The 24,801-nt window shown below is 35.3% G+C and overlaps 1 protein-coding gene across 1 annotated transcript; it reads right to left on the bottom strand.

Annotated features, from left to right (window-relative positions):
- Positions 1-10,085: 10,085 nt before the first annotated feature.
- LOC143616492 (alpha-glucan water dikinase, chloroplastic-like) lies at positions 10,086-24,666 on the bottom strand. The gene is made up of 33 exons (XM_077089309.1): positions 24,577-24,666; positions 24,223-24,478; positions 21,961-22,002; positions 21,742-21,842; positions 21,554-21,632; positions 21,027-21,118; positions 20,778-20,931; positions 20,149-20,484; positions 19,939-20,046; positions 19,169-19,261; positions 18,924-19,061; positions 18,755-18,843; positions 18,481-18,615; positions 17,935-18,097; positions 17,613-17,702; positions 17,063-17,248; positions 16,442-16,504; positions 16,313-16,372; positions 16,155-16,214; positions 15,914-16,066; positions 15,750-15,833; positions 14,743-14,919; positions 14,537-14,643; positions 13,996-14,209; positions 13,809-13,912; positions 13,176-13,308; positions 12,390-12,515; positions 12,165-12,275; positions 11,688-11,786; positions 11,401-11,574; positions 10,751-10,843; positions 10,523-10,638; positions 10,086-10,445 (listed from the first exon to the last, which is right to left on the bottom strand). Exons 2-33 carry the CDS (start codon positions 24,457-24,459, stop codon positions 10,241-10,243), a joined length of 4,122 nt encoding a protein of 1,373 aa, XP_076945424.1. The 5' UTR covers positions 24,460-24,478; positions 24,577-24,666; the 3' UTR covers positions 10,086-10,240.
- Positions 24,667-24,801: the final 135 nt, after the last annotated feature.

The raw sequence follows: 24,801 nt of genomic DNA, 5'->3' as shown, positions 1-24,801 counted from the left end.
CTAGGTAGCACAACTTGTGCAATTGATGTAAACTTGGTTCTTCAATAAATTTGTTTATTTTGTATATTGAATATATGATAACATATTACAGAATATTTTTCAAAGTGTTATACTTAGACAACCAATACTTCACAAATCAACAATGTATACACAATCATAGTGTAAAGTTGTAAGTACAAATCTTTAAATTATGAGCATAAAAATTTGAGAAAGGAGAGGATTGAAAGGCCCACAAGAGCCAAAGGTTTGCTTTTTAGGGCACATGAATGCATCCTTTAAATACTTATAACCAGTCAAGAAAATGAGATTTGGAAGTCAAAAGTTTCCTTAGAAACATGAAGAGTGTCTCTAATCCATCATGAATGACACTTGAGAATGATTGTAAACAATAGACAACCAAAGTGATTGATTAATGTTTTGAATCATCAATCATCATATTGTTTTGTATTACTTAAAAAATAATAATATATTTCACAATGAATTAATAATTTTGAACATTAATGTAAATATGAGTTTTACTTGCATTTAAAACTTCCTAAAGTTTCCTAAACCACTCACATCAAATGTAGTGTTCTTTTGGTACATGTTATCTTCCCAATTTTCAAAACAGGTACACAAATGGGTACTTTTACTACATTGTCCATATTGATTTAGACAGATCATTATTGAAAAGAACTTAAATCTTTTTGTGTTCAACATTTAACCCAACTGAAAAGTTAGTTAAAAGAGGTAACTCACTGCTAACTAAATAAAGCACATCTCATGTTTTCCTCACAATATTACTAACACATGTGTTTAATTTGAACGTAAGACTCCAATCCAATCCTTAATAGAAAAACTACAAGTAACGATTACGTTTGGTTAGCAAGTTGAAAATTTAAATGAACCAGAATACGCCCCATATATTTATCCATGTCAAATATATCAATACTAACACGCACACACTAAAATCATGTAACCTAAACATAAAATTCTTACTCATTAACTATGATCAAGTTGTAAACATGTTATGCATGCATGGTGTAAACAGATGTGCGGGTTGTACACTTGTTATAAAAAGTTGTGAATGAGTTAAATAAGTCATAAATGGGTGGGTTAATGTATTGACACATACATATTTATTTATTATGGTTTAGAATGAATTGACCGTTTTGCTTTTACTTTTAGTATAGCCCGAATATAACACATTTTTGTGTGAGATTGTATTGTATTCACAAATATATGTCAACATTTAGAATGTAACACATTTTTGTGTGAGGTTGTATTGTATTCATAAATATATCTAAACATTTATCATGTTGCAAGATTATATATTCCTCTTTAGAGTTATAGGTAAAACTTGGCCTTTTCCTAACCAACCAAAAAGAATTCTTAAAAGTCGAAGTGAAGAACAAGTAATCTTTAGATTAGATTGAAGCATCTAAACTTTGGAACAAGATTCAAAGTTGAAAGTGCTAAATTCATCCAACTTTTGTGCGAATGTTTTTAGATTAATAATTTTTTTTTTCTGAATATTCAACCGATTTATTAAAATTATATAATCTAATTCTTCTTTTTAATGCACAATTCGACATCTTGGTCAAAGGTTTTCTAATATGAAAATTTTAAAACCGATTTCAAAGAACTGACCTGATTCAAGTTCATTTGAATAAACTGAATTATAATAAATAAATGCATTAAAGTTATAAAGAAAATAAATGTATATGAAATAACTAAAAAAATATATGCATGTTTTTAAAATGAAAAAAGTTATATAAATATTTGAAATTTCGGGCTGCAATGATTCGAAACTTGTAAATTCAAGTTGGATTCGAATACCAAATACCTATTCTAGTTCAATGCTAACTCAATTCAAAAATTCAAGAATCCGAATTTGAATTCCTAACTCAAATTGATACGTTTAGAATTTCGGTTCTTACGAATCTAATTCAAATAATTAACACCCCTAAATCTTGGTTGAAAACAATATTATCCTGAACGTAAAGTCGAACTCCAAAGCCTCAATTTATTTAATCTATTATTGGACTAGAAAAATATAAAACAAATGGTTTGTTTGCCACAAAAGATAGGCACTCCGTTATTTTGCATGGTAGTAATAATGATGTCAAAATGTTAAACGTGGAATACCCTATTCTTGATTTTTATTAATTAAGACTAATCAAGTTCTTTTGCTACCTATATACACATTCACGTATACGTACATTGGCGGAGGGAGTTATATAAGGTTTATGTTCAAGCTTTGCCATTGCTGCACATATATATTGTAAATTTGTACTATAAAGTTTATGCTCAAAAAAAAAAGGAAATTTTAAATTTGTGTATTTAAAAGTAATTGAGATCTATTTTAAACATGGTTTTTTAATCTCTTTTCATCTCCACTCGTATGCAATCAAAAAATATCTTTCGAATATACAATGGTTCAAGAAATGCTTGAAGGAATCATAACAAGTGGAAGTGTTTCATGTAACTATGAGTCATGAGAGTGCTTTTATGTGTTTATGCATTAATGTTGCAAGATGGTTTAGAAATAACCTTTTTATAAATGTAAAGTACACATCCTTAAATTCTATTTCTCATTTAGTTTTTACATGATTTTTCCATACAAATATAACATGTTAATCTAATCTACTCAAGACCTTAGGCGCGTATCAAAACACTACTGCAAAAATAGATATTTGCAACATCCAAATCCTTAACAAAAATACGAATTTTCTCCGTAGCAAAAAATCCATAGCAAATGCATATTTTTGTAGCACTTAACCAGTCAGTGCATTTTAAAAGAAATCCTAGTAATAATGGGAGTTTAAATACTTATAACAAATGAATCCACCATTTTCATCTGAAAGGTAGGCAAAATATTATAGGATGTAAAAGTGAGGACTTGAAATACCCTTTACAAGATATACATACATTAAAAGAAGAGAATACAATGATGAGAGAATGTTTTGACATCAAATGAAGTTTGTATAAAATGAAGTTTTGGTTGTCAAAAAGTACAAATATGTACATCATATGTATGTTAATGCTTCTCATATGTCACATATGTGTGTGTGTTGTGAAAGGGCATCTTGTAAGGCTGAGGGGTGTGGAGCGCGAGAAAGGGCGCGTGAGGCCATTCGCTCGCGCCCCGGGGCGCGAGCACCACACCACCGAGGCGCGAGAGGGGCGCGAGAGGGGCGTGAGCGCGGATTTCCAGGCGGGCGCAAGAGGGGTAGCGGCTGGGAGAACGCGTGAAGTGGCCTGGGAATGCGTAAATAGAGCCGTTGGGCTCTTTGTTTATTAAAAAAAAAAAAAAAATTCTCTATAAAACCAATATCACATACCAATATCACATACCACACCCAAAACCCAAAATCACCCCATCTTCCAAACCTTTTTTTAAAAACATGGCTGGAAATTGGTACCCAAACCTAGATTCAGATTACAGTTACGACGATTTATGGTCGGCACCGGACCAACCGATGTTTTATTCGGGGTCGCAACAATCATCCGGCTTTCAACCATCCAACATACAACCGTCTCCTAACTTTGTTGTTCCGGAGACACAAGAACCAGAAGGTGAAGCTGCGGGACAAAGAAGACGCGTCCACCGGAAAAAACAAGTTGCAACGGACGGGTCGGGTTCGGCTTCGACTGGAAGGACGAAACGGAAAACCACTCCGTGGTCATCGGATGAGAAGGAAGCCCTGTGTCGGGCTTGGATAGTCATTTCTGAGGATCGGCGTTGCGGTAATTGTTTTAACGTTTTTAAAAATGATTTTTAATAAAAAAGTTAAATAAAAAAGTTAAATGACTTACAAATTTATTTATGCATTTTGCAGCGGACTACCAAAAGAGCAAGGTCTTTTGGACAAAGGTTAGGGAGACGTTCTATTCGCTCGTTGGGAGTACAGAGCGGAACGCCGATATGATTTCGGGTCGGTGGACCGAAATCAGAAAATTTGTCGGCTTGTTTACTAATCTGTTCAACAGGAACGCCGGTCGTATGAGACCAAGTGGCAGTGACGATTTGGCGGTTTATAATTTCACTGTCGAAGAGTGGAAGCAGGAGTGCCTGCGGAGGTATGGGACGGTGAAGACGTGGGACGATGTAAAGGTGTGGGAGAGGTTGAGAAGGTGTTCTAAGTGGGTTGAGCTGGTGGCGCTGGACCTTGATGCGGAAGTAGGGCCGAAACGGACTAAAACTAGTTCGTCTGGAGCGTATAGCACTTCCGCCGGATCGGATTGCCGGGTTGGATTCGACCTAAACGTTGCGGGGGAGGAAACGTCTTCACCGCCGAGGAGGCGGCCATTGGGAAGGGACGCCAGGGGGAAAAAACCGGCTGAGGGGGAAGCCGTAAACATCACCGATCTTGTTGAATCCCTCAATAAATTCAACAAAACCATGGAGGTGGTCTCTAATGACAAAAAGGAAAAAAAAAGAATGAGAGATTTGGACTTCCTTACAAGAGACTTCAGTAACCTAAATCCGGTCGACCAAATGCTGATGGAAAAACAAAAGGAACGTATCCGGAAGAGGTTGATCGAAGAAGACCAAGCCGAAGAATAAGAATAATGTTTTTTTTTAGTACTTTAATTTTTTTTTTAGATATTAATGTGTTTTTTTAATTAATGTGTGTTTTTTTAAATAATTTATGAGTTTTTTTAATAATACGTTTTTTTAATACATTTATAAAAAAATAAAAAAAAACCGCTCGCGCCCCCTCTCGCGCCCCTCCACACCAGGGCCCGGGGCGCGAGCACCACAACCAACACTCATCTTATCAAGTTTCTCTCTCTGCCACACGTCACAATATTATTGGCTGGAGCCCCCACTCGCGCCCCCCACACCCCTCAGCCTTATAATATCTTAATTTTGTCTCATTAGGTCATCCTTTTCTTTTAGGCTGAGGGGTGTGGAGCGCGAGAAAGGGCGCGTGAGGCCATCCGCTCGCGCCCCGGGGCGCGAGCACCACACCACCGAGGCGCGAGAGGGGCGCGAGCGCGGATTTCCAGGCGGGCGCAAGGGTGATCGCGGGAGAAGAGAGAGGAAAAGCTGGTGGGCCCACCCAAAAGAGCCGTTGAGCTCGGGTTTTTTTTTTAAAAAACCTTTACAAAATCCTATATAATACCCCTAAATCAACCCATTTTAACCATATCAAACACAACTTCAATCTCCAAACTCATATATAATATCCCAAACTCCTTTATAAAACCCAAAATTTTTTTCCTATATATAACCCATTTCATATAAATCAATTACCACAACTTCAAAAAAAAATCCAAAAACAACCCATCGTCCCAATTTTTTTTTTAAAAATAATGTCGTCGTACTCGTCTGATTCCGACTCCTCCGAAGAGGATGATTTGCTTCTTCATGTAGGGGGAGTTTTGACCGCAACCGTGGTCAATCTCTTGCAAAATCAAGCCCATCAACCCCGACTCCCGAGGGTTAGAGCACCACCTCGTGATCGTGATCGATCGGGTGCTAACGATACTTTGATGAGGCATTATTTTAGCCCTCAACCGGTATACGCGGAGTCGGATTTTCGAACTCGTTTTCGAATGAGCAGGCAATTGTTCACGCGTATAGCGAGTGATTTAGAGGCACGGTATCCCTTTTTTCAACAAAGGGAGGATGCTAGGGGTCTTCCCGGTTTTACCCCTCTTCAAAAATGCACGGCTGCTATCCGTCAATTAGCGTACGGCATCTCGTCGGACGCTTTGGATGAGTATTTACAGATGTCGAAAAGGGTTGCACGTGAATCCCTTCATTTTTTCTGCCAAGGTAAAAAACATTAATTTTACTTTTTATTAAATATTTATTACATTTTGTAATATATATTGTACGTAGGAGTCATATCGACTTACGCTCGGAGATATCTGCGTAAACCTACAACGTATGACATCCAACGCATATATGAGGTGCACGCAGAAAAACATGGTTTTCCTGGGATGCTAGGTAGCATCGATTGTACGCATGTTGGATGGGCTATGTGTCCAACGGCCTGGCGAGGTCAGTTCCACCGTGGTGATCATGAAGGGCCGACCCTCATACTTGAGGCGGCGGTGTCACATGATCTTTGGTTTTGGCATGCTTTTTTTGGTGTTGCTGGGTCAAATAACGACCTTAATGTTATCGATCAGTCACATTTGATCAACGACCTTATCGACGGGGTTGAACCACCTCAATCTTTTGTTGCAAATGGAGAACTCTTCAAGTACGGGTACTATCTGGTCGATGGTATTTACAACGAATGGGCTGTGTTAGTTCAAGCTTTTACAGATCCAATCGCCGACAAACGGAAGTATTTTACGAAGAAGCAAGAGTCTGCTAGAAAAGATATTGAAAGAGCTTTTGGAGCTATAAAAAAACAATATTATGTTCTGGCGAACCCGATACGTTATTGGACTCGGGAGAGGATAATGGACGTCGTCTACACGTGTCTTATCCTACACAACATGACGTTAGAAGACGAGGGCAAAGCTATATGCCAAAACTACCAAGGTGACATTCCGCCACAACCGTCCACAATCAGTGATCAACAAAAACTTCATAACATAGCAAATATCAAGAGCCGTGAGATACACGGGGATCTTCGACATGAGTTGGTTGAACATTTGTGGGCGAGGCGACCAGATGATCTTGTATTAGATTAGTTTTATTATTAAATATTATTGTTTGTTTAATTTTTAGTATGTTTTTTTTTATTATGAATTTTCAAAAAAATGTGTGTTTTTTTAAATAATTTCTTGTTTTTTTAATAATACGTTTTTTTAATACATTTATAAAAAAATAAAAAAATAAACCGCTCGCGCCCCCTCTCGCGCCCCTCCACACCAGGGCCAGGGGCGCGAGCACCACAACCAACACCCATCTTATCAAGTTTCTCTCTCTGCCACACGTCACAATATTATTGGCTGGAGCCCCCACTCGCGCCCCCCACATCCCTCAGCCTAAAGGGGATCGGTTAATGGGAAAGATGTATCTTGTAAAGGAGATAGATTAATGGGAAAGAGGTAAAGTTTCTGACCATCAATGTATAATGTTGCTAGGTAATGATTATGTCTATTATTTTATTAACACCATTGAGAAAGTTAAAACTTATAAAATTGTTTCAAATAGTTTAAACTTAGAAAGAAACCATGTTGGTGTTTCACTGTTTTGAATTGAAAGACTCAAAACATATCAATAGTTGGACACTAGCTTGGAGTACCCTTTGACCAAGTATAATTGTATGTTTGTTCATTATAAACAAAAGGAAAACTGGATTTTAATAATCCCAACTTAATGTAGTTGGCCGATAATAATCCCAACTTTAAAAATAGCTGTCACTGGTCCCAACTTTCAAACTATTTGTTTTCACTGGACCTCTGTTAAAAAAATTTAACGAAGTTAAGTTTTTTCTAAATTTCAAATTGATTTTTTATGGTTTTTGATCGGAATGAGAATGTGAATCGATTGATGTAAAACTTAACTTGAAATGACGCTTTAAACAACTTGATTTTTGTTAATTAAAAGTTTAAACACCGGAATTGAAGCATCCTATAGTCGTTTGGGCCACCATTTGGACGTAAGTTTTACATCAATCGACTCGTATCCTCATTCCGATCAAAAGCCTTAAAATATCAATTTGAAATTTGGAAAAAACTTAATGGCGTTAAGTTTTTTTTAACGGATGTCCAATGAAAACAAATAGAGTGAAAGTTGGGACCAGTGACAGCTATTTTCAAAGTTGGGATTATTATCGGCCAACTGCATTAAGTTGGAATTATTAAAATCCAATTCACCTAAACAAAATAACAAAGATTGAGGATTTTGAGTTATAAGTTTAACGTGAAAATTCTAACACGGTATAATTAATATAAAAACATGATACAAATCTAACGTAAAATTCATGGATTTAGCTAAACGAGTTTGTCGTGAATCAACCTAGCCATTAGCAGGATGCTATGTACTTATAACTTTTAAGATGTAATTCATGCCGTAACTTAAAACGTATAATATTTTATATCAGGTTTTTTTTAAGAAAAATAGAAATACATATGGGGTGATGCACAATTGTTTTATTTTTATTTAGTAACATGCAAAAATAAAAAAGATAAATATATAAAGAGGTATATATTATATAATGGATATTTTCTCTTTAAGATGTTCCCTTTTGTACAAATTATATATACACACATGACCAAGTGACTTAGAATGGTGTAAGAATGTTTCAACTCCCCACTTTAGCATGCTTAGAGAATAATCTCTATGGGCCATGGACATTGGATCACCATCATGATGTCTCTCATGTCAACACCACCATATGAACACAACTTATTGCTCCTCATTTTCTTGTTAGAGTGACACCCACCATTCTATTAGACAGTAATTATTTCTAGCTTGTTTATTCAAGATTTTATGAGCACATATTTACATCTTTATTGCATAATATTTCATATGTTCTTGGAGCACTCGCAATGGAGTTCTTATCCTCTTCCTCGTACCCAAACTATAAGAAAAATACGACATTTGTTTAATTTTACTAATACGATATTGGAATACTATGTTGTTTAGCATGACTCCATGTAATATTAGTCATGTTATGTATATCAGGGGTGTTCATAAAGCGTTGAAGCCAGCTAAATCAAAGTAATTCGGTTGGTTTGAGACCATACTTGTTAACTCAAGGTTCGGTTTTCGTTGTTTGGTTGTTTTAGCAATTCTGTTCGGTTTGGAACGTGGATTTACTCGTGTAAACCAAACCAATAGTTTAATATTTATTGTTTATATATTTTTCTTTGTTAGCATGTAATTATGCATATATATTACAATGAGGAACCATTTTAATAATTTAATATGATTTAATACAAAGTAATAATTTTGAAAATGAAAAAAAAAATCTTTCAAACCGTCAAAACCCGTCAGTCCAGCCAACCAACCCAACATGTGTGGCTTGGTTTGTCGTTTTTGAAAGCATATTTTAACGCTCCAACCTAGAATTTTGTCACAAACGACTGAACACCCCTAACAGTAACTACTTGACCACTCGCATCTTTGTTAACCAATTATTTAGTTTCTCTCATTTTCTAAACGAGCATATGCTTTATTTCTTAGCAGTAACTCAGTATGCCTTAGGGGCTGTTTAGCAATTTTGTGTTGAATCAATAAGAGGTATGACTTATTAAGAGGTCATCTCTAAATCATTCTATATGTCTTTGAAACTTAACCATTAAGAACCTCCATAAACCATTAAGAGGTAACCAAACAAACTCTACCTTTAACCGATTCAGAGAGAGAGAGAGAGCTATCAATCAACCCCTTAGTCTTAAAGTAAGTAAAATGAATAATAAGACAAGTGAATGTATAGTTGACAAGAAGAAATGAAAAGGGACAAGGTGGTCAAAATGGTCTTTTGATTCTTGATTCTCTTAAGAAAGATAGGAAAGGTTCCATTAGGTTGAGTGGAAGTGGGCACTAGGAATTGACCATATCAAGAGGTTGAGTGGAGTAAGTGGTGGTGGAATTTACCTTCTCAGGCTTTTTTAGAACTATTAAGTGGTATTATTCATTTTATTCACCAAGTATGGTAGGAATTTATTATAAAGTGCATGTAACTTAAAAGACTTGCTTTTGCATTTTCTTAAAAGGCTTCAAAGACAAAGAAACAGAAAAAAAAAATTCTCTTTATGTATTTTATTTATTTATTTATTTTGTTAGTCATAACTCATAAGTGGAGAACCCCCCAATTACAAGTGCAATTGACTTTGAGCTAATATTTCATTTTCACATTAGAGTTTATTATCATGCATATTACATCATAATCAAGAGTAAGCAAGAAAATTGTTGAGGGTGGGCTCGGAGTTGATGTGATCCAAGTCAACCCAAATATTGAGTAATCGAGATATCTTTAAACGACAGCTATGTTATAAAAAAGATTGTATGGTAAACAACTAGATAGGACGACGCACCAAACAAATCGACCCCCAAAAAAAAAAGAAAAAAGGGACCATGGACAGACCAAACAAACACAACAAAAAAGGAAGACCCAACGAAACCGATAAGAAAGCCTCCTCCCATGAACCAACCCGAGGACAGACCCGTTGCACTAGTCCTACAGACTGAATGATGTTTCTTTAATCCATCTTTATCGTGGATAAATTTTGTTTATAGTCATGTTTCTTCATTAATCCAATTACAGTGGTACAACACATTTAAACTATAACTATACAACATTTTATTTACTTGTGTATACTATAAAGACCAACACGAGGATCACATCTGTGGTCTTGTTTGAACGACATAGATTTTCCCGTCACGTACTACACCCTCGATGTCTTGAGGACTTCCATATAACTTTTCAATGCAATCACCTACTCGCGCAATGCTCGAGAGGATTGACTTTTGGAAGTCAAGGTCAACGATTAACGGGTCACACGAATAGTCAACAACCACCTTGTCTTCTTCATCCATAGGCACACTGTAACAAAAAGGTCCAATGGATTATAATTTTATATTCAACTTATCAGATGAAAAAAGATTCATGTATAAGCAGACCTATCGTAAAGCCCTGCACCGGCATAGCCTTCTAGATCTTCACCATTGGAATCGGAACGAAAGATAATCGATCTCCTTATAAAAAGGCCTGTGGGCTTGCTAGGGTAACCAAGAACCTGCAAATATCAGAATATTATTTGAACATGTATGAGAATAACATCAGTGTTATATTTAAAACAAATACAGATTAAAACATCGTATAGTATTATATTGTATTGTATTGTATACCTTAGGGGAATCAAGATTATCTTTTTTGGAAATGAAACTCAAAGCACGACCCGGGTAAGCTCCTACCAAAGTCTCTCCGAGTCCCTTTACAACCTATAGTTTTAAGAATTTAATATTGATGCGAATTTTAGTAAATTGAATGTCAACTTTAACCTTTTGCGTATTTCATTTTTACATTTTAAACTAGTGTTAAAGTGCAAACTGAACGAAATAGAAACGAACTTACGCTCATCACCTGATTTAGCAGCCAACTTTAAATTTGGTGTAAAATAAGAACCAGCTTACAATCCATTAACAATTTTAACAATTTTTATTGATTTTACCTAAAATTGCGAAGGCGGCATTCATTGATGCCATACACACCGACACAACAAAGAATCGCACATTGTAAAAAAATGCATGTGTAAAAAAAATACAATACATATAATTACAAGTTTGGAAAATGATCTTTTTTTTTAATTTTTCTGTTAAAAAGTTTTGAACAATGGGCAAAAAGTTGACCTGACACGCTATTCGTTGCTACGTTTGATAATAAAATGTAACTTGGTTGCTAAAATCGTAATAAAATGTAAGTTGGTCCGTTTCTGTTTTGCACTTAGTAAAAAGTTGGTTGATAGAATCAGGAAAAAATATATTTACATTTGTTTTACCTCAGCATATATTTCTGATGAATCTCCCGATGACGGATTTGTGGTATGAATAACAAATGCATAATCAGCATTTATTATTTCTTGGACCAGGACAGCCATACAAAGAAATTCATGGTCAAGTTTCACCTTTTTTGTACTCAAGTATGCTCTCTCATTCCATTTTGAAGCCCAAACCTGAAACATCACAAGTAAATTAGAGGTAAAATTGCAACACCATTTATAAGAAAACTGGCCAATTCGTTAAATCATTTATAAAAAAGTTATACAATAATATAAACTTTCCTAACCTTTTTTATAGCCAGCCATGCTTGTTCCCATCTCTGTTCACCTTCATCACCGGGCCATGGCATCTCAGAGCTTTGCATTGTGACTTTTAGTTCTTCTACCTGAAGCAATGCATGTATGATTGGAAATAATATTATTGTTAAAAGATGTAAGCATTACGTTAAAGATTTCATGGAAATAAAAACAAATATCGTCAAAGATATACACAATTGTTAAACGTTCTAAGAATAATGAAAATTAAGATATTCCTTTGCCACCATAGCAACAAAAAGCCATCTGGACACCACGAGTATGCCATGTCATCAAGATAATTACCAAATGACCATAACAGCATGTTCTTTAAACCTTTATAAAGAATAGTACAACGACCATGTCGTGACAAAAGTGAACGTAAGTTCCTATTTTCTTATATTTGCCCTTTATAAAACAATTAACTAACTAATTATTATTATAACTTCTCAAAGAACAAGAAATATTACCAGCTGAGACGGTGCAGAAAGATCCAAAACCGTTTTGCGAATCTCTCCAAGGACATCAGTTCCTTCGACCTCCAACTGTTTTTTCAGAATTTGCAGTTTTTCCGATACTCCCTATGATTTTAGTTTAATGTTACACGATATGTTTTGATGTTTACATAAATGCAAAGTGACTTCAACAAATGCTAAATGAACTAAGAGTATATAAGTTATACATAAATGGAATACCTGATTTAACTCATCCGAAAGAACTTTCTCGAAAACTCCAAAAGGTAACGCGACAGAAGTAGGGATGCCAACAAAAGATGGGACTCTCCCTTTAAGGTATGCAATGTTACGTGATTTAGCTCCAACCTTGTTAATATTATAAAAGTTAGTTACAAAATTCAGTTCTGATATAATTACAGATTGTATATAATTATATATTGTGTAGGGCATATCGCATGAAATAGAAACAAAAACCAGCTTTTAGTTAAGCGCAACATATAAACCAGTTGTGGCCAAATTTAATAACCAACCTCATTTTTACTGATTTTATCACTAAATTGCTGATGTGGCACTGGCTGATGCCATGCCAGCAGCCACATTAGATGCCACATATACAATAAAACACGTATATGACCCATGTCTATTAGTGGCCCACCAAAGGTGGAGTCAATACCAGTTTCAAAGACAAAAGATTCCAAAATTTTATTTAAACTTTTTATAAAATGTCACATTACGTGGCAGTACATATGCACTAAAATAACAAATAAGATGCCATGTCAACACTTTTAAGAAAATCAGCAAGAAAAATGATCTGTTACATGAACAAAGTATGAGTTGCATAACTTGGTGTAAACTACAATGAAAGTTGGCTTCTATTTTGTGCCTGATAAAAAGTCGGTTGCAAAAATCATGAAAAAATGTAATGTCCGTTCCTGTTTTATGCAGTTTGTCCTATTGATGGGAACAAGGTGCGCGTATATTTTGGTAGATAAATAAAAAGGTAAATGTGGACAGTGTAAGCCTTACCATTTCACTAGTGAAATCCTCAGACGATACAGCGTATCTGCCATTAAACTGTTTTTTGATCAATTGTACAGTTGATGATGGACCGACTTCTTCTTGGTTGTTTGATCGTGCTAGATTTTCTTCTTTCACCTCACTAGAATCATATAATGAAAAGGTAAATAGAGTAAGCTCTTTTGTTATAACATGCATTCATTTGATTTAAAATGCATACATAGAACCATTTAATAGAGGTGCAATTTCAATCTATTTAACTATGACGGGGTCAATGTAGGTTGTTTTATAAGTAGGCAGGTCATATAAAAAGATTAGCAAAAAGGTGAGCATGTCAACCGGGTTAAAAGTTGCCAAAAGTGTATCTTTATTGTTGTAATTATAATACTTTTTAATCATATGTATTGCAATAGTTATTGCTTTTATTAATTGTAAGGGTGTCTGGGAACCTGAACAGGACATTTTTGACCCATTCTGAAAAAAATCCACTTTGACCCGTGACATAACCCATCCGACCCGCTCATCTTGCCACCTCTATTATTGAAAATGAGATAATCAGTATATCTGAAGATCAATAGAAGTTTTACATTACTTGCTGGACAAAACTCCAAAATAAATATAAAACCATTAAATATTATTTACCTGTAAGTAACATCCGCTGATGTAGGTTTTATGTTCAACAATTTCCCTTCTTTTGCTCGAAGATCATCTAAAATATCATTATCAAAACATGTTGCAAAGCATACCTACCAATGACAATTTATCAACAACTTAATATGATTCAAAAACAAATATTGCTACAATAATATTAATAAATTTTTTTACATACCTTGCTGTTTCTTGCACGAACAGAAACATGAGATAGGACATCTGGCATGTCAGGTGTCAATACAGCAACTGTACCATCTGGAATTTCCTCTTCTCCACTTACAGTTTTTGCCACCAAAATAGTTGGTTTTTCATAAGATTTGTTTTGAACAGAAAGTAACTCATCAACTACCACTATATATCCAACAGCTTCAACTGGGCTGATAATCTGCCAGCTGTCCACAGGAAGTGATATTGCATTAGGAACTTTTACTTGGTTGATTGATTGATGATTCAATTACACATGGCATGAAGTTGAGTGATTGAAGTCGGTAAACTGATATGGCAAAACTCTGGTGATGTGGCACGTTTCATATGGGATTTGAAATTGATAGCATGTATTAATTTAGGTTTCCTATTATCCTTTTTAGTTTTTATATGCCTTTGCTCAAATCTAATTGTTGAAACACTAAGAGCATACACTAAACACACAGAAACACCAAAAACACTCGCAAACACCAAAATCAAAACCCTAAACTTAAACAAATGGCAAGAAGACCAACCTCCCCAGATTAGCTACACTGCGGAGAATTGGGTCGATTCTATTAACCAGTGAGGATAAAGAAGCAGCTGATCCAGAACGAATCATTTCCTCTGTGAAAATGCTTACCTACAAGATTTTGATATGTAATAAATAAAAGCTACATGATATCTCAAATGATGAAAAAAACAATCATAATGTGATAATTTAGTTAGAGAAACATCATACCGCCCACTGATCTATTCCAAGCAGTGCTCCAAGGTACTCAGCAGAAGGTTGCAACAGTTGGTGGTACAACTCCCCTTTGCTAGCAAGTGCAAGTCGAGTTCTATCAAGGACCGATTTTGCAAACAATGCCCAATCACTTTCTCCATTTTTCGCCATGGTTAGTGCTCGGTTCCATCCCTTCAGAACAAATACACAGATTATTGTATTACATATGAATGTATGTGTACGTGTGTGTCTATATATACGCATTTGTATTGATATGCATACACATACATACACATTATCATGCCCAGCACACATTATACTAGCAAATAACTAAGAACATTATAAAGTGAGTCTAGACTCATATCCATCACACCTTTTTAGCTATATCTAATTATCTATATAGATGGGTATTATTTATTTGTTTGTTAATTGAAATATATGTAGTTGAATTTGATTTTTCATATCGAGCCGGGGGTCTCACCGGAAGCAGCCTCTCTATCCCTATGGGATAGAGGTAAGGCTGTCTACATCTTACCCTCCTCAGACCCTACCATAGCATTGCTATTGGTGGGATATACTGAGTACGATGATGATGATGATGATGAATTTGATTTTTCAAATATACATTTATGATGCTGTCATAACTAACAATGATAACACTATTAATAATAACAATACTAGCAAAAGTTATAAAAGTAAGAACATTGGTCATTGTGGTAAAAGTAAAATATGACATGAAAAGGTAAAATTCAAAAGTACAGATTTATATTCATTCAGTGGTTATTTAGTCATTTTGTGATACTTAAAAGTCCAGGGGGAATGCGGGTATTTTAAGAAACTTGTAAAAGGAAGGGAAAATATGTCAACAAAGGGACTCGAACCCTGGGGTGCTGCCACTACACCAAACTCCTTTGTGGTATTAATATTTTTTTAAATGATTATTAATGCATGGTATGAATTTAATATTCATTTCAATATTAAAAATAAATATAAATGTAGACTAGACACTTTAATGATATTACCTTCCAGCAATAGATCAGATCTTCATTGTTGTCTGATGAAAGTATGAGGTTCTCAAGAAGAAGAGTGATGAGATACATAATTTTCTGTGGAGTATTGACAGTCGTCATGCTTGATATATTCAAACCAAACATAACAAAAAATAAAAAACTTTTAGTTAAGGTACCTCTGGCTTAGCATTCTTTAACACCTCATAGCTCCTTTCAATGGCTGTCCTTACGGTAGAATCAAGAGCAATATCCAAAAAGAGAAGATCCTTGAGACGGTCATTTGATTTCGAAAGCAACGGCTTTAGTTCCTGGCGTACCTCTAGCAATCCCTAGAGGTTTAAAAAGAAATATATATATTTTTAGAAGTTTAGTTTAAAGTAATTGAGGGAGATTTCTATACTGGAAAATTTCAAGTACCTCAAGAAGGGGTTCCACATTCTTATCTTCAACATGCTCTAGAACAAATTGAAGCAATTCCTGTATGAACCTTTGTGAGTTGAAGAGTTTGGAATTCAAGAAATTACCAAATGGACCCTAAAGATCAGAGTGGATGCATCCTAAGAAAGAAAACTTACTGGAAAACCAGATGGCAAGCCAGATATAGGTTTTATTGTCACACCAACCATGCCTCTTCCCTAACAGTAATAAATAAATGATTTAAGTTTTTTATTTGATTAAAAAAAGGGCTAGATGCTGACACCTACCTCAGATATATAGCCTATGCAGTTTGAAATTGCAGACTCAAGATCTGCACCTGAATGAACTGCCTGCATAAAGAGGACATTAGGACAGAAGTTTTTTAGAGTCTACTAAAGATAGTACAAAGATAAAAATGGATAAAAGAAAAGGGGGCAGACTGCAGGAAATAAAATAAAATTTTACATTTGTTTCCCAATTTTAGTAAACTACTTTAAATGAAGCACAAATTAGAAACCAAATTACAGTTTATTATGGACTTTAGTAACCAACCTCATTTTAACTAACTTTACAAGTATGAAAAAAATGGGGTTTTTTTTCTTAGAAACATTTGAAATTCACTATTAAATGTCCATCAGATGTAGCGCGGCACATATACACTAAAATGACAAAAATAAGATGTCATGCCAACAATTATTTGAAAAGGCAACAAAAATTGGCATACTACAGGTTGAAGAGGTCATTAGTTGATACAATAGGCAATATAATGTAACTTGGTTGCTAAAATAGGTCATAGAATGCATGTTGATTTCTATTGTGTGCCCAACTGAGTGTTGGTTGTTAAAATGGAGAAAGTGTAAAGTACATTTCTATTTCGTGGGGTTTACCCAACAAAAAATAACTTCCACCTTTAATGATCTCAAGTAGTTTCCAAGATCGCGCAAAAGGCCCTCTTTTTGATCTTTTGTGAAGTTTGGCTCATTGTGAATCGCCCGATCATAACTTAGAAGTCGTTCTTTTGTTATTCCATTTGAATTCAGTGTGTCCCAGTATACACTAATGTCCAAGTCACTTTTTATATAATTAATTAGTGCCTGCAACAGAACAAGTAATAGGTCATTGTTTCTGATTATAAAAATAATAATAAGTTCTAAAGATAAGTTTTTAGATACATTAACAATGTACACTCGATCAATGTACACTCGATATTGTCCCGTTTTACGGGTTTAGTGATTGTAAGACAGTTTTGTCCCGTTTGGATCATTATGTGGACTAGTTGAGAAAGTTGTCCCGTTCGGGGCGTTCGGCTTGGCTCGTCATTAAAATGCGCTATAACGAACCAGACGGGACAAATAGCCATCTTTTAAGGACTTAAATGTACAAAAAAAAGGTATAACGATTATAACAGGACAAATATGCCCAACAACAACAAAAAAATCAGCTTGGCATGTTCTATACCTCACAGATCACAACATCATCAGGGCTTGTGTTATTATGCAACTTCTGATGCCATTCCTCCATCATTCCTCCCTTGCACTTATTGTTTTTCTACACTTGGCCAAAATATTCAAACTTTAGCCTTTATGTTTATGCAATTTTGATGAGGTAAAAGGTTAAGGGTATGGGTTTTGATGAATGGGTATAAATTAAAAAACCCAAAATTTTATATGTTTATGAAGAATTCTCCATTTTATGGGCATCCACCTCATTCCATCAGATCCATACCCATACCCATACCCATACCCATAAATCAAACACCCCCCAAAGAACTTACGTATACCTGAATAACCAGGATTTCATCACGGATTCGTTGTCCAACATCCCCTTCACCTCCATGCCCAACGCTCGACATGATCGTACGCAAAAGTTCACTATATTGTGGATAGCTTTTATAAACATTTTGAATCTTGTCTATGAGCCGGTCTTGAGCTTGGCTAATCTCACTGCACCAAACATAGAAATGAAAATCATGTGAAACTTTAGGGTTGGGTCTTAAACTCTTGATCTAGATCTGATCCCACCAATCCATTTACATGACCCAACGGATAAATTTTATTATTCAGCAAATTATGTAGACTAGCAAGGTACTATTCAAAATTGATTCCATGGAACTTGCCCTTTGTTTTTATACCTTTTAGTTAGTTGGGTCATAGGTCAGATCGCAATCCATTCAGCTGGATTATGGACTCATGGGTAAGATATTCAGATCCATTGACGGTCCCTAGTTGTAAATAATATTGTGGTTTCACCAAAACTGGTAGCCCATAAGCAAGACAGGGATAAAAATATCCAGAAATAACCTCATGTATGAGCCTACAAGATTTACCGTGGCTTTACACAGTAGTTTTTATTCCAAACTAGTTGTCTTGTGGCCATAAACCGCATCCACACAAGAATTCCTGCAAGACCTAAATCCTCAGCATCTTTGGCTTCTTCAATCAAATCTGCTGCAATGTTAAATCTGAAATGAGCAGGCAGAACACATGATTATCATTAGTGACTAGAATCTAAGATAACAAGCAAGAAGATATTCATTTCAATTTAATACAGCTCATCAATCCTCTTGCTCATGTTATTAAAAGAAATTTCAAGTGAAAAACCTGTGCATAAAAGACTGTTCTGCCACACTTTCCAGTGATGCTATTTTGTCTAACAAGTCCTTCGCAGTACCCTTGCCGTCACCAGCATCCTTCATAAGGTAAAATACGAGACAGTAATTAAAAAAATGAAGTAAAGAAATTCTTGATTTAAAATAAGCAAGAGAGAAACCTTTATTATCTTCTTGGATTCAGTGAGCTCAACATAAAAATCTGAATCATTATCCTTAACCCAATTTTCACCATGACGAAGAACAAATGGCATGCCCACAAAAACACCGTCCTCGATGTTTAATTCGAACGTTTGTATCTGTAAAATGTAACATTGCAAATAGTAATTAAAATAATAAAAGTAGACCATTAACTTTAGTCAAAAGTTATCAAAAAGGGAATCAGACCAACTTTCTATTGGCAAACCTGGTTACAATCAACAGAGATTGTAGAAAACTGTGTTTCAGCAGCCTTATCCAAGGAAATGGAACCTACAGGTAACAAATCTGCAGGTGGTACCTGCAATATGTACATAATAAGTTATCAGTAGTATGAGCCTATTGAAAAGATGGGAACTGTCAATATTATTTAGTTTATTAAACATTTAGATTGTTTTCCTAAAGCAGTTCTTGCATGTAGAATTTTATGGACTATTTTTGTAATTGTTGCCTTTAGTAGAGAAGCTTTTCCAAACTCAAGTTACTAAAAAAATGTATTTACTATCTACAAATGTGTGCTACTATACAAACACCACCTCCAAAATTGTACACCAGCCTGCTGTACAACATACGGGCCGTATGATGTCATCCAGGCCATGTGGTCATGCGAGACATGACTTTGTCAGTGGTCACATCAGTTATTTCTGTGTCAGTCAAAAGAGGTTATATGGTCGTGTGATTTGCATTTAACCCACATGACCATTTTTCTCCTGTCATAAGACCCATATGAATGACCATATTTGCATGTCATATGGGCGGCAGGCACGTCAGTGGTGTCTGGATAGTGTCAGTTGTGTTTCTTTAACCACTTGTGAAGTAACGTCAGTGATGACATCTTTTATATGATTTATATTTTTAAGGCGTTGCTTATTAATTAGATCATTTTTGCATAGGCCCCGCAAAAACTTACATGCGACCCTCATCACATTTTATCTACCTGGTAGAAATATTAATCACAAAGAAACCTATGGAACTTACCAGCCACTCCCCAGCTTTCTCTGACAATGCCCAGTGAAGAGTGAGTGGGCCCTCCACGTCCGTTGCCAAATGAACTCTGGTTTTACTTGAATCATTTGTTACAAGTACCTTAAGAGACAGCGAGAAAGTTTTTAGAGCATGAAAATATTATAATGAAACTGCATTCCTTGATGGTGACACCAATAAAACAAAGTGAATAAGTGATCTTACCAAAAGCTGTTTATCACCAAGTCTGTACGTCTTTTTGTTCAGAATATTAGTGTCACTTTGTTCTTCTATTGCTTTAGAGAAAATTTGGAGTGCAGACAAATCTTTTTGTTTTATAGAGATTTTATCCTTCGCAGAGACTGGAGTAGGTTTCTTGAGAAGTTGCATTACATCCCTCTTTTTCCGGTTAATTCTTTCAGGAGTGAGCTTCTTTTTCACGAACTTATTTAGAACCTTTGTTTTTATCTCTCCTTTGGTAATTTTCTTTCGTATGCCATCAAGAGAATTACCCTTTTCAAGTTCCTTTTGCAACTCTTTTCTTGCTTCTTCAAATTCTTTCTGTTACAATACTTCAAGTTAGTTAAAAGCACAAAACAAAGAAAACAAAAGATAGGAAGTAGGGAGTAGAGGTAATAAAATGGGCGGGTTGTGTAACTGATCAAAACAGGTTTGGAAATGGTCATTTCAAGAATGTGTCTAAACAGATCATTGGGAAATTTGAGCCAGCACTAATGACATTTTAGTTTTTTCATATAATTCAAACTAATTATATGTGTGCTTTAGTTTACTACACACTGATAATTCTAGATTCATAGATATTAGAAATCTGTAAGCTGTAATAAATAACCAACCTTTTCTTGTTCAGGGGTGTACGTCTGTTTCCCATTTCTCTCCCATCTCAAATATGCTTGAATTTGTACGAGGTCTTCAGGAACTCCAACGTTTGAAACTAGCTTCTCTCTTGGAGGCAACTTCACATAAAAGTTTTGACCATTATCTTTGTACCTAATTTGGATTGTGGTTCATGAAATATGATGTAAAGTAAACTGTAAAGTCTAATATGAGCTTCAAATCCTACAAACCTCATAAAAGAAACTTACCATCTATCCTGCCTTTCATCAACTACTAGGAACTCTATACCTTCAATTGCAGGATCATTGATCTCTACTTTCAGGAAGGAATTGGAACCAGACTATAAGAAAATAACAGATAGATGTCATTCATCATACCAATCAGAATAAAATATCACCAAGCATATAGCATTGTGTAATTCATATATATAATGGAATAATGTATGTGAAGGCCACCCATGTATTGAAACTACTTTACAGGCTATTCAAGAATGTATCTGGTCTGGTTTATACCAAAAACATGCCTGATTACAAAAACTCCTTTATAAACATTGAAGGACAAAATAACCGTACAACAGTTTATCAAAAAAGTAATGATTTGATGCAAAATACTAAGATGTATTTGTCAAATTGTAATAATTTTACAACATTCCAGTATGTTTTTTTGTCAAATTGATATAAACGAGAGCGAATACATCATCCATATTTTAGTTGTAACCTACTTTCACAAAGGTAATGAGAGCGAATACATCATCCATATTTTAGTTGTAACCTACTTTCACAAAGGGGGTTCTAAGAGCTTCGTTGTTGAATACTTTAGTCCCTTCAGGACAGCGGCTGGGAAGTACCCACTTCCTGAAAAACAACAAAATAATAAAAATGGATAATATTAAGGAAACATTTAAATAAATACTGCGTCAACACATGATAAAACCAAGAACTACGTTCACATAAAACGACCTACTCGTTTCTATTCCGTGTACCGCCCCAATGTAAATATAGACCGTCAGTACCATTAGTAATCTGGATTTCTAGTAGGGCAACAGAAGAAATTTGTACATCAACCTGTAAAAATTAAGAATGGATTCTTGTTTCAGTACATGGAAATCTATGAAATCTAATATTCATTCAAACAGTGAAAATATAACAAGTATATAGTCATTGTTTCATAATCAGCAGATACCTGCATCTCAATATCTCCTTGCAATTTGAACCTCCCTCCCACCTGTAACAGAAATAAGAATTTATCAAATCCGTTCATCTTAATTACTATTATATGTCTCAAGGTAAAATATTTCAACATAATAGTAGTTGTATCTATAGTTTAACTGGAAAAGGCTCGATAGGACAATATAGGTAGATTAGAGTTCATGAATGTTAGAGAGCAATCCCAACAAACATGATTTTCATTTAGATTAGAAAAAGATGATTATATATTAAGGTATCCTTTTGGCCTGAGTTTAAAAAATGTTACCTACTGCATTATCTTTACCTCAAACATAATGCAGAAAAAGTCTCAGAAGATAATGAAAAATGAGGATCTAAAGAACCTAAGAGGATAAAAAGAAAGAGCAAACTTTTCTATGGGTCTAATCCTATAATATGATCTTTAGGGCAGGGGTGTTTGGAATTGCTTCTTTAAACACCTTATCTGCTAAAGTGATTATGCTAATCTGAGTATTTCAATCTGAGTATTTTTCTTAATTCTTATTAAAAGTTACAAGTTTACTCTTAAGAGTGAAACAGAGGTTGTTTTCTGTAAGTTTATTAAGTTGCTTAAAAAGCAAACCCAAACACCCCTGAAGCAACCTAGTAATGTACTCATCATCATCATCATCGTACTCAGTATATCCCACCAATAGCAAAGCTATGGTAGGGTCTGAGGAGGGTAAGATGTAGACAGCCTTACCTCTACCCCGTAGGAATAGAGAGGTTGCTTCCGGTGAGACCCCCAGCTCGATGGTAGTTTTGCATCAAGCCTTGGACATAATGCACATAACACTCAACCATTGGGACACCGGCCGATTGGTGCATGTACCCTTGTCTTTTGGCTATCAACGCTACCACATGATACCTGATTAACCTTCAGACTTTTAACGTTATTTTCACGAGATTAGTAAAATAACGTCAAAATTAGTGCAATTTCACTTTAGCCCACCTGAGAGTTCACACATATACACATTATATGCGCGCACCCAAGCAGGGCATTAACCTAGTAATGTACTGTAAGCAATCAAATCACATCCTAAAAAAAAAAATCTTCTGAGTGCTATGAAATCACATTTTTCTCAAATCTCACATTAACCTTTCCAGCTACAGCCTACAGCAGCACATTCCTTTACCAAATTCAGCTAGAAAATGTCTTTGTAGAATTGGTGATATGTTCATGATTTAACTGGTAGTATAAGGCTAGCTAGATCATATAAACAGTTTATATGATCTAGCAAACAAGCCAAGCTGCTCGCTAGCTACTTGATCTTAGATCGTTTAAAAGCTCGAAACGAGCCGAGCTTTTTCAAGCTCAAACCGAGCCTTAGCTTTAAATAAACCTCATTTAGTTACCAAGCACAAGCCCAAGCTCGAGGTTGTATGGGAAGCCCGTATAGGCTCGTGAAGCCCTAAGGAGCCTTGTATATTGTTAAGTTTGACCTCTTTTGGACTTCTAAGCATTAGTTTCACACTGCACAGATGAGCTTTGGCTCGTTTAAGGTACTACACGAGCTCGAGCCGAGCTTACGCTCATTTAAGATTTTTCTCAAAGTATATAAAGTTAACTGAAAAACGTATATAAATTAATTAATAAATAATAATAAACTATCCAAGCTCGAGCTTGAATAAACAACTCACAGTCCGAGCTCAAGCTTTAGAAAATTAGCTCAAAACGAACCGACCTCGAGCTCGAGCTCAAGCCTAGTTGAGCTCGCGCTCGGTGCAGCTCATTAACATTCCTAATAAACTCCAATGCACGTATCTCTCTCTACATATACATACACATCTTCTTCAAATATACATCAAGTTTATTTCTATGTAAGGTTACTTTACATAAACAACAGATAACAATGCTACACAGTATTTACACTAAACATGTCAAACTCATCACTAGTTCACTACATAATCATAAATCCTGAAAAATTAATAATAATAATAATAATAACCTTAGAAAACAGATTAGTGGCTAAAACTGCTTGTGTAGACGCAGACACCACACGACTTGAAAAAACGAGCCGAGCTCGAGCTTGAAAAAACAACTCACGATCCGAGCTCAAGCTTTAGAAAAATAGCTCGAAACGAGCCTAGTTGAGATACAATGCATGTATCTCTCTATATTTACGTACACATCTTCAAAGAAGCATGAGGTTTATTCTGTTTTATGTTACTTATCATAATCACTAATTCACTACATAATCATAAATCCTGAACAATTAATAATAATAATAATAACTACCTTAGAAGATGGATCAGTGGCTAAAACTGCTTGTGTAGACGCAGACACCACACGCGGCGAATTCGATTTCCGGATACTCAATCTCTGACCACGGGAATAATCATTACATAATAATAATAATGAAAACCTGCGTATCTGAGAAACCGGTTGAGCTTGAAAAAGCGTGTATCCATTAGCATTGGCTTTGATTTGATGCAGAAGCAAACCGTGGCCTAACGATATCGAATTATTACTCATATTCAATGTCTAACAAACCCTAACAGAACGATGATCAGTGTTGATAATAATAATAATAATAATAATAATAATAAATTGTATTTGAATAATTTGGATGAATTGAGCTTGAATGCTTACCGTTGATCTGACGCAAACGCAATGTGCATGAAATGAAAATATCTTCGAGTGGGATTAGTTAAGTGTGGTTGCAACCAACTTATGTCCAAACGAGTCGATACAAAAAAAAAATAGTTAATTAGGTTCCGGTCGGTACAAGTTCGAGTAGAATGCGGACCTATCATAATGATGTCGAGTCGTAATGGGTTGGTTTAAAAAATGATTTAATTTGTCGAGTTCTAGCTC

This window comes from Bidens hawaiensis, unplaced genomic scaffold (assembly GCF_021521415.1).
Source record: "Bidens hawaiensis isolate Kalapana, Puna unplaced genomic scaffold, B.hawaiensis_p1.1 tig00047580_1, whole genome shotgun sequence".
Classification (NCBI taxonomy): domain Eukaryota; kingdom Viridiplantae; phylum Streptophyta; class Magnoliopsida; order Asterales; family Asteraceae; genus Bidens; species Bidens hawaiensis.
This window is presented reverse-complemented; position numbering and strand designations above follow the sequence as displayed.